The following is a 12,274-nucleotide window of genomic DNA, read 5'->3' as shown; positions in this document are numbered from 1 at the left end:
TCCTACCTCGCTCTGCTCCCTCCTTCTTTCCTTCCTTCCCTGCTTGCTTTCTTTCCTCTTTCCTTCCTTTCCTCCTCCCTCTCTTCCTTCCTTCCTTCCTTGTTTTCTTCTTTCCTTCCTTCCCTGCTTGCTTTCTTTCCTCTTTCCTTCCTTTCCTCCTCCCTCTCTTCCTTCCTTCCTTCCTTGTTTTCTTCTTTCCTTCCTTTCCTGCTTGCTTGCTTTTCTCCTTCCTTCTTTCCTCTATCCTTCCTTTTCACCTCCCTTCCTCTTCCTTTTCTTCCATCCTTCCTTTCTTGCTTGCTAGGTTCCTTTCCTTATACCTCCCTCCTTTTTTCCTTCCTTCTCTTTTCTTCCTTTCCTCCTCCCTCTCGTCCTTCCTCCTTGTGTAAATGTATCATCATGTTGCTCTTCAGAAACTATTCTTCATGTTTTCTATGTATTGACTGAAATCATTCTGCTGCATTGTCCTCCTCCTCTTCCTCCTCTTCCTCCTCCTCCTCCTCCTCCTCCTCCTCCTCCTCCTCCTCCTCCTCCTGTCTCCAGGTCAGTTCCCCAGCACGTTTGTGGAAGAGGTAACGATTCCCGGCACCAAGCCAGGAGACAGACTCTATGTTTGCATCAATGACTTCAGCTCAGCTCAGTCCGGCGCTCTGCCCTTAAAGAGAGGTACTGCAGCGTTTCACTCTCTCACAAAGACGTTTAACTGAATGAAAAAGCATTTAGAGATCCGTCCACATCTCATCTGATGTACATTAAAGCCTGTTTTTCACACAGTGTCACTGTTTACATTAACAGCTGTTATTTTCTCAGTTTAACGCTTCTTGTTGATGTCCGAGAGTTCAGGTAAATTAGTTGATTTCTGCTTTTCTTTTTTTGTCCTGTACTTAAATCTTTCTCTTCACATTTAGACTTTACTGATTTATCCTTACCTGGCTTTTATTTAGTCACCTAGAAAAGATTTGAAGGAAGGTTGGAAATGGTTTTAATTGTTAATTCACCAAACTGTCCACTAGATGGCGATCAGAGGCCAACTTGTTCGTTCTGATTTTTCTTTCTGATGATTATTTAGGCCTGTCGCAATAAGCAATAAGTCAGTTTATCAATTAATTGCATAATAAATTAAAACAAACTCAATAATTTCCATTTGTATGATTTATTGTTTGGTTTCTTTTGTCTCTAATAAAAATCTTCAATCTGGTGATTTGGTTTTTTTGAAGGGCGATTTTGTTTACAGAGACCCCATTACTCATTATATTTAATGTTTCGTTGATTTATTTTGGATTTTTAAAATGTCCTCCAGTTCCACAGTTAAATATTCATTTTAATTTAAAGTTTATTGATCTTTGAGAGTGTGTTCTTGCATTATTTTGCCTTTAAGTTATAATACTTGATAATGGATTCCAAACAACAACATTATTGTTTATTGCAATAACTTCTGGGACAATTTATCGTCCAGCAATATTCGTTATTGTGACAGGCCTAGTTACCAGCTGTTATTCTCTTTTCAGTAAAATCTCTGTTTTACCTTGTAGAGCAGCTCCCAGTCCTACTGTTGTTTTGTGCTTTTAAATGTTTAGATTTCTAACACAAAATTAAAGCCAGTGGCAAATATTAAAATTATTTAAATATTTATTAAGTTTCATTGTGAGTTATCTTTTTATTTTGACTATATCATCTAAGCTTGAACTGCTCCTCTTCCCAGCCAACCATTCATCACATTATCTGCATTAAATCTGAATCCCTTTCTCTTGCTCCATCAAAATCGCCAGAAACTTTAGTGTTTTAAACGACAATCAGCTGATTTTTAAGGTTGATGTTGCTTCGCATTGTTAATCAGTCAGTCTCTCCTTGTTGAGCCTTCACCTCAACCACCTGGATAAAATTGAAGTAGCTGATGTTAGCTTACTCAGCAGAACGACTCCCATCTACTTTAACGCTCTGAAAAAGGCTTATAAGCTGACCGGGTCTCTCCCGTTGCCAAAGGAAAGTCGGCTAGCAGTGCTAACACGACGCTCAGGACAAACCAGACTCTGTGTGTCGTTTCACAATGGAGAAATGACCTACATACTGCGAACATGGTTTATATCTTTAAGAAACTCTTGAAAACCAAGTTCAACGACCCAGTTTACTTCTGTCAGAAGCAGTTTCATTGTGACCTTTTGTTTGTCTAATTTAGTTAGTTTTAATTAGTTTTTACAGTGTATTTGCCAGTCTTTATTAGTTAAGTAGTGTTTAGTTTCTTAGTTTTTATTAGTTTAAGCGGGGAGTTTTCTGGCCGATCTTTAGAAAACCTGACTTACTCATTCCGATTTTGGCTGATATCTTTTTTTTTCTGTCTGAAATGTTGGTAGATACAGCGAACCCTCGTTTATTATGGTGGTTATGATCCATAAATAACCTGTGATAGGCGAAATCCTCGGAAGTAGTCAGCTTTATTTCTTACAATTATTATACACGAACGAAACCAAAGATCAGAACCTGTTTTCAGGCCCAAATACTTGTTTAAGAAGTAAAAATAGAAGCGTTTTCTTACAAATAACTATGGTAGTTTTTAGAAATACTGTAAAATAATAATTTCAGTAATCAAACAGTGAGGTAGGACACATTGTGGCATTTCCTCTTTGTGCTGACTCCGCTTCGCTGTGGCGTCTTTTTCTACTGAAAGCCGCAGCGCAAAGTGTCTTTTTCGGAGACGACGCCTCCAAATGTTATTTTCCTCTTTCTTTATAGAACGAAACAGAGATTCATTTATTCCATAATGGCACACTACAGCCGCGTAGCTTCTACACCAGAAGCGACAGTTCGCGTCTTCCTCTGCCTTTTTGGCTCGTCTGCAGCTGCCATATCGGTGCAGAACATTTCATCGACATTCTGGATTTTGTCGTAATCGAAGGATCACATCGGCTTCACATCTCGGCCGATCACCAATCTCCCAAAATGAAGGAAACTGGTGCCAAAAAATGTTCATACTTTGGTACATTTTTAGGTGCAGAATTCAAATTGGTCAAAGTATTGTACTGGGATTATGTTTACATTGATTGGGCAATGAAGATCTACAGAAGATACCATTTTCAAAAAAATCTATTCAGCTGTTGAACAACAACTGTCTGGTGTTTTTTCGCAACTTTTGCGGATTAGCGTAAGCGCCGCCAGGAGGATTATGGAGTCACGTAGTTTGCCGACAGCTGACGTAAGCTGCTTGTGTGAGGAAACAAAGAATTTCACATCAGTTTGAAAGGCTAAAAACAAGATTCAGAAACACAAAAATGAAGGACATTATATCTATAATTTCAGTTTGCTTTAGTTTTATAAATTCACAATGTAGTTCCAGTTAGTTGTAGTTTTCCCCCATTAATTATCATTTTTATTTATTTCAGTTAGCAAAAATGTCATCTTCAGTTCAGTTTTTGTTATTTTAGTTAACCTTCGGTATAACCTGACCAGTGGTCGTCCATCTTTGTTGCTTTTATATGAATTGCATTGTTAAATCCTTATTTGTAAGTCAAATGCATAAACGTATAAAGTCACTAGTAGTAAATCATGCATGTGTTGAAAAGTCATTGACAAACAAACACTTGCCGTATCAGAAGATCCATAGGAAACGGTCCAGTTGTATTTCCTGTGGTTCCACTGGCTGTGCTCCAGTTTCGGACCCGGACACAATGGGAGGTGGAGCCGCCGTTCTTTGGAATGTGACCCCTGTGACTTCTTGCTGACCAAACAACATTCTTATAATCCCTCAGTCCAAGTACATCCCATTAAAAGTTATTAAAATGCCTCACAAAAGATGATTCCTTTGATATCCTGATACAAACCTCTGGAGAAATGCCAGTTTGGTTAAAATAAAGCAAAACAAAGTCGACTAATCAATAAGAAAGGACTTTTTGTTGTTGTTTGGCGTCAGCTCTGAAGGTGTTTCCTTCTGCGTCTTCAGCATATCTCGTACAATAAAATGTAAAGAAAGAAATACTCTATTAGCTCCAACAGTATCATGAAGACCAATGAACACAGGAGAGAAAGTTATGGAGAAGTTTAAGGCAGAGTTAAAACATCTCACACAGCTCTGGCTAATCCATCATCTGAAAATAAAAGAAGAGACTACAGCACAGCTGCATGCCTCCTAAATATGGGTTTCCATCTAGAGTAACAGAGGTTTACAGTAACTCTGGGTAAGGTGATTGAATCCGTCAACAAAACTGTCACTCATGCAAAGAGGGGAAGGAAGAAAGCCGCAGTTGAAAAGGAGCCATTTGCATATTTTCCATCACCCAGGCATACGGAGGGGCTTTGGTGAGGAGGCAGATAAAGGAAAAAGGAAAGCTTTTTGGAGGTGATGGATATAAATACAGAAATGACATAAGACTGCATTGGAATGGCTTCCCAGAAAACAAAGTTGAAAATTGATGTGCATAAATGTTATCTATCCAGTCTGACTGAACTATTTCACAAAAAATTCAATTCCACTGCGTGCTGCTGTTTTTTATTCAATGCTTAGTGTTTTTACGTCAGGCACCTTGTTAAGCAGCTAAGGGGTTTTTTATTCTTCTGTTACATTGATGTTTGTCTTCGTTGGTGTTACAGGTTGGTTCTAACCATCCGTTAACGATTGCTAATTATCTCTTTGAGACGTGAATATTTCAGCAGTAATTTTAGCTAATGTCACTTTGCAACTTGTTTGTTAAATGTTTCTAGTTTTTGCTCTTAACTTAAGCAAAGTTTGAATTTGTAACAGTGTTTGTGTGATATTAATTGGTGAGCTTTCCTACCGTTATTTTTCAGTTGAAGCTAAGTTTAGTTTAGCAGGGGTTGCCTTGGTAACAGTATTTGTTTAAGCTAATAGGCTAGTCTTCCAACTGCTATTTTTCAGTTAAATTTAAGTTTAATTTTGAATCACTTTATAGAGCTAGAGGCTATTTGTTTATTTCAGCTGCCTGGCAGAATCAAACAGACAATAGAGGAATAGTCAGAGATCAGGCAGTCCATATTAATTCGCAGCCGTAAAGCAGATTGTTGAGACAGATTATACTCCAAAGGACAAACGGTAAAGACGTTGGACCGAGCTTCAGTATTAAAGTCAAGGTAACTGTCCTCTTGTGTTTGTCCTCTCTCTCAAATCGGAGAGTCTGTGTTGTTCCAGCAAATCCTCCCAAAGCAACATAAACGCTCTGCTAGCAAAACAGTGCATGTTTTGGGTGTTTCCCTAATGCCAAACACCTGACTCGAATAAGTGGGTGATTTATCCACTTGATGGCATACAGAGGAGGTCATGCAATAGTTTGAATAAGGCATTCTGGAACAGAGACATTAAAATATGGAGGACATATAAACTCATTTGCATTGATATTCACTGAGTTCCCTGTTCTCTCTGTGTTTCTCCAGGTGATGTGGTAGTGGGAGAGACGGGAGGGTCCGTGAACCTCGGGGGTTCCTGGCAACGAGGCAGTAATGCTTGGGGTCGCCGTGGTCTCTTCCCCGTGTCATGTGTGAAGGAGCTGAACCTCTCGGGTCGATCGAGGCAGCTGTCTGAGCGCTCAGCTCAGGCGCAGGCTCTGGAGCTCCCACCCTACGCTCTGGGCCAGGCCCGGGCTATTATGAGCCTCCATGCACAGCTCAATGAAGAGCTGGACTTCCGCGAAGGCGACTTGATCATCATCACAGGACTTCCTGAGCCTGGCTGGTTTCAGGGGGAGCTAGAGGGCCAAAGGGGAATATTCCCAGAGGGCTTTGTTGAGCTCCTGGGCCCTCTACGGTCTCCTCAAGTCCCGGATGACGGCCAGTATTTAAATGAAGACAGTCAGGACTTAATCTACAAGGATGCTTATGATGCTGGAGAGGGGACTGAAGAGGAAGTCATGGAAGAAGGGGAGGTTTTTCTAGATCAAGAAGAAGAACAACAGCAGGAAGCTATCATAGAGGAAGAGCATGAGGAGGAGGAAGAGGAGGACGGTCTCTATGGAGTTGCGCTGTATGAGTTTCGGGCCATAGAGTCTGGCGAGTTGGACTTCAACGTGGGAGATCGCATTCGCATTGTGAGCACTTTGGAAGACGGTTGGCTGGAGGGGGAACTGCGAGGGCAGAGGGGAATCTTTCCTCATCGTTTCGTCAAAATGGAAGGAAATGAGCAGAAAACTGCAGAGGAGAAACATGCTGAAGAAGAGAAAGACGATGACGAAAACTCCAACCACATAAGTCCCAATGGGTCTGAACATGTGCCTGAATCGAGGGTGTATGAGGACCACACCGTCTGGGACTTGGACTACTTTGAGAAGACCCAAGAACAAAGCTTAATGCATGACCATAGCAGAGCTACGGCTCAAGCTGGAACCGTAGAGCAGAATGAAATGAACAGAAGACCTGAGTCGCAGCCGCATAGACCTGCCCCCCCACCTAACAGGCCACCTGAGAGACCCAGATCTACTCCTCCAGCGAGGCCCAGACTACCTCCTCGGCCGAGCCTACCTCCACACCGCTCTGGGCTTCAGGCTAGCCCAAAGTCCAATGGAAACCAGCCCAACTATACCAACAAAAACCGTCGACCACTACAACCTAAACGAACTCAGAGCCTTAATAACTGTGCGCCTGGTTGGTCAAAAGACAAGACGCATCTCCAAAGACCACCAGCAGAAATTTCCACCACCAATAACGGATCGCACAGTCTTTCCCACACATTAAATACCATCACAGAAGGTAATAAACAACAAAGACTCACTCGCCATGCCAGTATGAGTGATGCTGACATGACGCATAGTGCTGTGTCTCATTACCAAAATAAAACACGAGGCCCTAACGGGACACTCCTAACATCCATCACCTTGGAAGCTCTGGCAACTTCAGCCAGTGACCTAGAAGCCAAGCTGTCCCAGCAGCTTTTTGAGTTTGAGAAAAGCTTGACCTCTTCTTACAGCGACACCAATGTGAGCTCTGCTGCATTTAGGGACGCTTCGCCCTCGGCTGACCTGAACCAGCAATCCCACGTTTCCCGGCACTTTTCCATCCTGGGCTTCAGCAGCGAAAACGACATCATCCGAGGCTCCGCGCATTCCCCCGTCTCCAACCTTTCGCACTCCAACAACTCCTCGCTGGAGAGACGCAGAACCCTTCGCCCACCGCCTCCTCGCCCTCGAGTCCAGCGCCCGCCGCCCCCCGCCGTGTACAGACCAACTCGTCCTGCTCCGCGGCCCCCTGCTCGCTCAGCAAGACAAAACGCCTCTTCTCCAGCCGGCACGGAGCGAACAAACAGCCCCAGCTTCTGCAACCTTGAAAAAACCACCACCACCAACGACGCCGTTGAGGTTCACACTGAGTTAGGCGACCCCACGGCCACCCATGAACACGAAACCCTGCAGGACGCAGACCCAGACCTGAACAGGGAGACGGAGGCAGAAACTGAGAGGCAGAGGGAGGAGGAGGAACAGTACCAAGTGCTGCTGCGGCTTCAGGAAGTGGAGCAGGCGATGGAGGAATATGCTCGGACTGCGGAGGAGCTGAGGGCGATGTTGGAGGAGGAGGAGGAGGAGGAGGAGACAGCGCGCATGCAGACCTTAGAGAATCTGGAGTTCTGCAACTACACGCTGGAGACCCTGGCCTTGGAGCAGCAGCATCTACAAGGTAAGGCCGAACTTTGGTTTAAGAGTCACAGAAACATCAGGACCTGTTTACTCACCTAAAGTAAATCACACATGCGTCTGTTACAGAAAACTATTGATTAGCAAACAGAATGGTGAACTCAGGGTTGCCAGATCTGGCTGACAGTTCCCAGCACAAAGCAACAGAAAACCTGCCCAGCCCAAATCTGAACTTCTAATGAAATTCATCTTGATAGCACCAGATGTAATCTCTAGCGTCCCATACGTTCATGACATTTTTGGTTGAACTTTATTATTTTGTGGCCAGAACCAAATCCCATTGAAATTTGACTCTTTGAACACGATGAGACTTGAGTTTTTTTGTGCAATTTTAAATTATGTTTCCATGGGATTTTTGTTTTACAGTACTACTACATGGTGACCTGAGGGAAGTTGCCGCCCCTTCGCACCTTCTTCAAATCAGACAAAATTGGTGTCAAACGTTTGTGCCACGTTTGTGTTGCAGAAGGTTTTGTTTGTGCTGCTTTGGCCTTGAAGATAGTAATGAAAGTTTAAAGGACAAAAGGCCAACCAAAATCAAAATGAGCTTTAAACATTGATTAATATCTTCTAAACCAAAGCAGCACAAACCAACATTTTTTGCTGCACAAACCAACACAAACGTAGTCGAGTTGATTGACACCAATTTGGCTGATTTGAAGAAGGTGGGGAGGCTGGTTGACCTTTGATGACCTCTAGGAACATTACTTTATGTCTTTAAAATTATAGCGGCACAAATGAAAATTTTTGCTGCACAAACGTTTGACACCAATTTAGTTTGATTTAAAGGAGAGGGGCAACTTCACTCAGGTCTACAACGTGACACTTGATTAAACCAATGACTTATCAGCGATCATGTCACAGATTTTAAACTAAATTAGCTGACAGTGTGATAACACAGCACTTTATTTTATTCTTTATTCTTAGTTTTATTCTTCTCTTCTACACAATGAGAACGACTTAGAAAGAACATTCCTCTGAACTGATGTGAAAAGCAGCCAGATTTTAACAATCCGCCCAAAGCTGTTGTTTCCTGCAAAACGTGTCCAAAATCACACTCTGCATGTGTAATTTATCTCTGTGGTTTTCATTTGACAGAATGGGATTTACTCCGTTGGTCATTTAAGCAGCAGAAGAAATGTTTGGCTGAAAATGAAAAGAGATTTTTCTCCACGGTTTTTCCTCACTGCTGCCTGCAGGTCACAGATGCTGAAGTAAAAACGTAATATAGAAAGAATCTGAAAATGAGACCAGGTTTCCTCTTTGAGCCGTTTTCCCAAATCTCTCTGACACAAACACAGGCACAAAAATGCTATTTGTGCCCTAAAAATCCCCCCAGACCCGTCTGTTGTTTACAATACACAGTTATTAGGGGGAAGGGATAATAAACCTTTAGTTTTGAAGGAAAATGTGTGTCTCACAGGGACCAAATGCAGGTTGTAGGAGTCTCTAAATTTGTTTTGTGGAATAATTGGTTTAAATTTCCACAACAAAGTGGCACTAAAATCAACAGCAGTTTTTTTAAATCAAGTTTTCTTGTCAAATTAGTTTGTTTTTTAAAAAACATAATTTTCCAGAAATATCAACAAGTTTTAATGTTTTATGTTTCTTTTAAAACCTAAAAATAGAAATAAAATGGTGATGCTCTAAAAATGACAACAGATTCCCCATGGTGCTAGATATTTTGCAGAAATGGTAAGTTGTAATTTTTCAAAATGCACTGCAGCATTTGCATCTCTAATAGTTTTATTTGCCTGGACAAAATGGTTCTTTGGACAGGAAAGGCTGCAGATCTCTGGTCTAAACTGAATTGTTTTGGTTTTCACGCGGAAAATGTAGAATTTCAGCTTCTTTTGTGTATTATTTACATCCCAACAACAAAGTTTTATTTTATTTGCTGTAGTAGCAAGGAAACAACTTGGATTAGAAAACAGTATTTCTGTTTTCCCAGGCTTGCTCACCAACGCTGGGATTAATAAAAAATGTTTGAACTGGTCACGTAGCTACAGGTGCCTTGAAGGATCAGTCATCCACATACCACAGATTCCAATCATTTATGTCTCTACAGAAATCTGTACACCCTTTTCTACATACATGAAGTCTCCTGTCTTCTTTTACATTTCCTGCTTGATGTGGAAATGTGGTAAAGATTTTGTCGGGATCTGCAATTTGTGAAGTGTTTGAAATGTTGATTATAAAAGTGAGGCACAAAAGCTTAGGATCTGCATTGTGGCAGAGACACAGACTGCTTTATTTTATTTTTCGTGATCACAGATGTGTACGCATCAACAATCCTCACTGGATCTTTGTTGGGGAAACTTGTTACACTGCGTCCAAAATACCTCGGCACAAATTCACTTTCAGTGGGAGTGTTTGTCCGTGCCTCGGCTGGGTGTGTTTCTGACGTCTGAGACACAATGGAAGCTTATTGTTACAGAGCAGAGAGTAACTTAAACGCTGGGCCCTGCCTGCAGAGCTCCCTGCAGTTCAAAGTCCTCAAACGGCCTGAAAACGGTGCCACACTTTGAGTTTGATTGTTGTAGTTTGAAATATAACAGCTTTGTTCACAAAGAGCAGGGAAATGTAAAATTCATTTTTAACATATGCCATCATTTTACTCAGTTTAGCAAACTATATTTGAATGAAATCGACACATCTGCCAAACAAAATAGTTGTGTTATTGGTGATATTTAGTTTGTAGGTCAAACTGTCAGGAGTTTTCATTTGAATTGTTTACAACCACGTATATGGGGACATCAAAGTTTTGTTGCCGATGCGTCCAGCTGACAAGATGAGAGGATAACACAACGCTGGGTTCACAAGAATGAGATTTTAGATAATTAGCCAATTTTCTGGAAAACAATTAATCTTTTTGTTTCAATAAATAAAGATTTAACAGATTTCAAACTGTTTTAAGGTATCTCTAATTGGTGCTAAATAATTCAGTCTAGGTTTGACTAGTCTATGTGAAGCTTAATTCTACAGTTTTTGTTTGACAAAGAAAATAAATATTTGAACAGTCAAACTGTGTCTTAGAATCTATGTCCTGCGTCGTTAGCGGATAAAAAGTCACATTATGCTTACAAACTGTTCATATCTTGTCAAAGGTACCTATTTTTTCCCCTGATGTCTAGAGTTGAATGTTCACAAACTAATCAAATCAATTGACCAGTTGCTTAACGAGAATGATGGCTACGCCACTGAGTGAGAAGGAGAACAGGTACAAGGGGAGGGACCGACTGTTAAGCTGTTTTGACTTCTTTCTAAGTGTGAACAGCTCGCAACGGTCAAAATAAAAGTGGAATTTGCTTCATTTGAAATGAGTGGTTCGTTACTCAAAAAGTCAAATTACGAGTCTGTGAGGTAGTAGAGTGTGATATTTCATCAAGTCCATGGAGACGAATAATTTGCATCACCACTTCAAAAAGGAACTATAAATTTAATACCCAACTTTATCATCACAACCGAGAAACAACTCAGAACTACTTCTAGTCACATTTCAAAATATGATTTTAGATTAGATAACACTTTGTAACAAAGACTGTGCTGAGAACTCAAGTTTTGGCCTTCAAAACTAAATTTAGCTGATTTGTATTTATGAAGAATAATTAACAGAATTTGAAATATTTTTTCTATTTCTAGAGACAATCCACCACCTTAACTTTGATGTTTTCACAAGGCTGCTAATGTTTCCACATCTAGCAGAGACCGAATTTGAAAGCTCAAAAGGATAAAGCAATCAGTCTTTGCTGCACTCTTATGGTGCGTTCACACCAAACGCGTTATGTGCGTCAACTGTTAAACTGCCTTTACCTCATGTTAAAGGCAGTTTAACAGTTAAAGCAGACGCTTCAAGTTTGATGCGTGTGCACTTTGAATGCAGACGCTTGACATTTTGTTCTACACCTGGCGCTGCACGCGTCTGGTTTACGTTCGAAGTCTGCGTGGAGGCGCATCGAGGCGCGCCAGACCCGTCAAAATCGCTCCAGCCGTTGTTGTCCGTCAGACACGATGGACGGTTCAAACGGTTCAAATCGCGCTGCGCTGGACGCTCGAAACGCGCTGCAGTGGCCTCCAGTGCGCTTCCACGTAGACTTTAAATTTAAACCAGACACGCCTGACGCTCAAAACGCGCTTGGTGTGAACGCACCATTATGGCCTTCCTGTTTTCTACTGAAGTCTTTAAGTAGCAACCTGAGTCAATGACTGACATACCTCCACGCAAATAGTCAAATAGTTTCTCACTGATACTGAAAACAACCAACTTCAAGTCTTTTTTTTCCTCACTCAAGCCATCCAAACCAAATCCCCCGCCCCCAAAAAATAAAAATGTTATCAATGTGACCTGTAGGTGTAATGTGTTTACTGAATGGAAAAGTTTGCATTTTTAAATTGGCAGAAAGTTCGTCTCTGTAAGTGGATCATCTTTAACAGAGCCATGTATTATTGCTGTTCACTTCTTTTTGACTGTATTACTGTTGATGTTTCAGTGCTTTGCATTTGTTTTTTGGGCATTTGCGCTTTACCACAGGTTGCTTTCTCTTTCTCACCGCCTCTGAAACTCTGTTAACCAGTTACAGTAAAAAATCCTCCTCCCAAGCTTACAGCTCTGTTTCATTTTCAGGTTCGTCTCCTGAGTTTTCCACTTT

At 41.4% G+C, this 12,274-nt stretch overlaps 1 protein-coding gene across 2 annotated transcripts in view; it reads left to right on the top strand.

Moving 5' to 3' along the window:
* Positions 1 to 592: 592 nt before the first annotated feature.
* dnmbp (dynamin binding protein) overlaps positions 593 to 12,274 on the top strand; it is a 40,577-nt gene continuing 28,895 nt past the window's right edge. For both annotated transcript variants that reach the window (XM_016661899.1, XM_016661898.1), the window contains exons 1-3: positions 593 to 666; positions 811 to 843; positions 5,380 to 7,608. In XM_016661899.1, the coding sequence (XP_016517385.1) occupies positions 828 to 843; positions 5,380 to 7,608 (2,245 nt within the window). In that variant the 5' untranslated portion in view covers positions 593 to 666; positions 811 to 827. The remainder of the gene's footprint in view (positions 667 to 810; positions 844 to 5,379; positions 7,609 to 12,274) is intronic.

Source organism: Poecilia formosa, unplaced genomic scaffold (genome assembly GCF_000485575.1).
Source record: "Poecilia formosa unplaced genomic scaffold, Poecilia_formosa-5.1.2 Scaffold348, whole genome shotgun sequence".
In the NCBI taxonomy this organism is placed as follows: domain Eukaryota; kingdom Metazoa; phylum Chordata; class Actinopteri; order Cyprinodontiformes; family Poeciliidae; genus Poecilia; species Poecilia formosa.
Note: the sequence above shows the minus strand (reverse complement) of the source record. Positions and strands in the feature narration are given on the sequence as shown.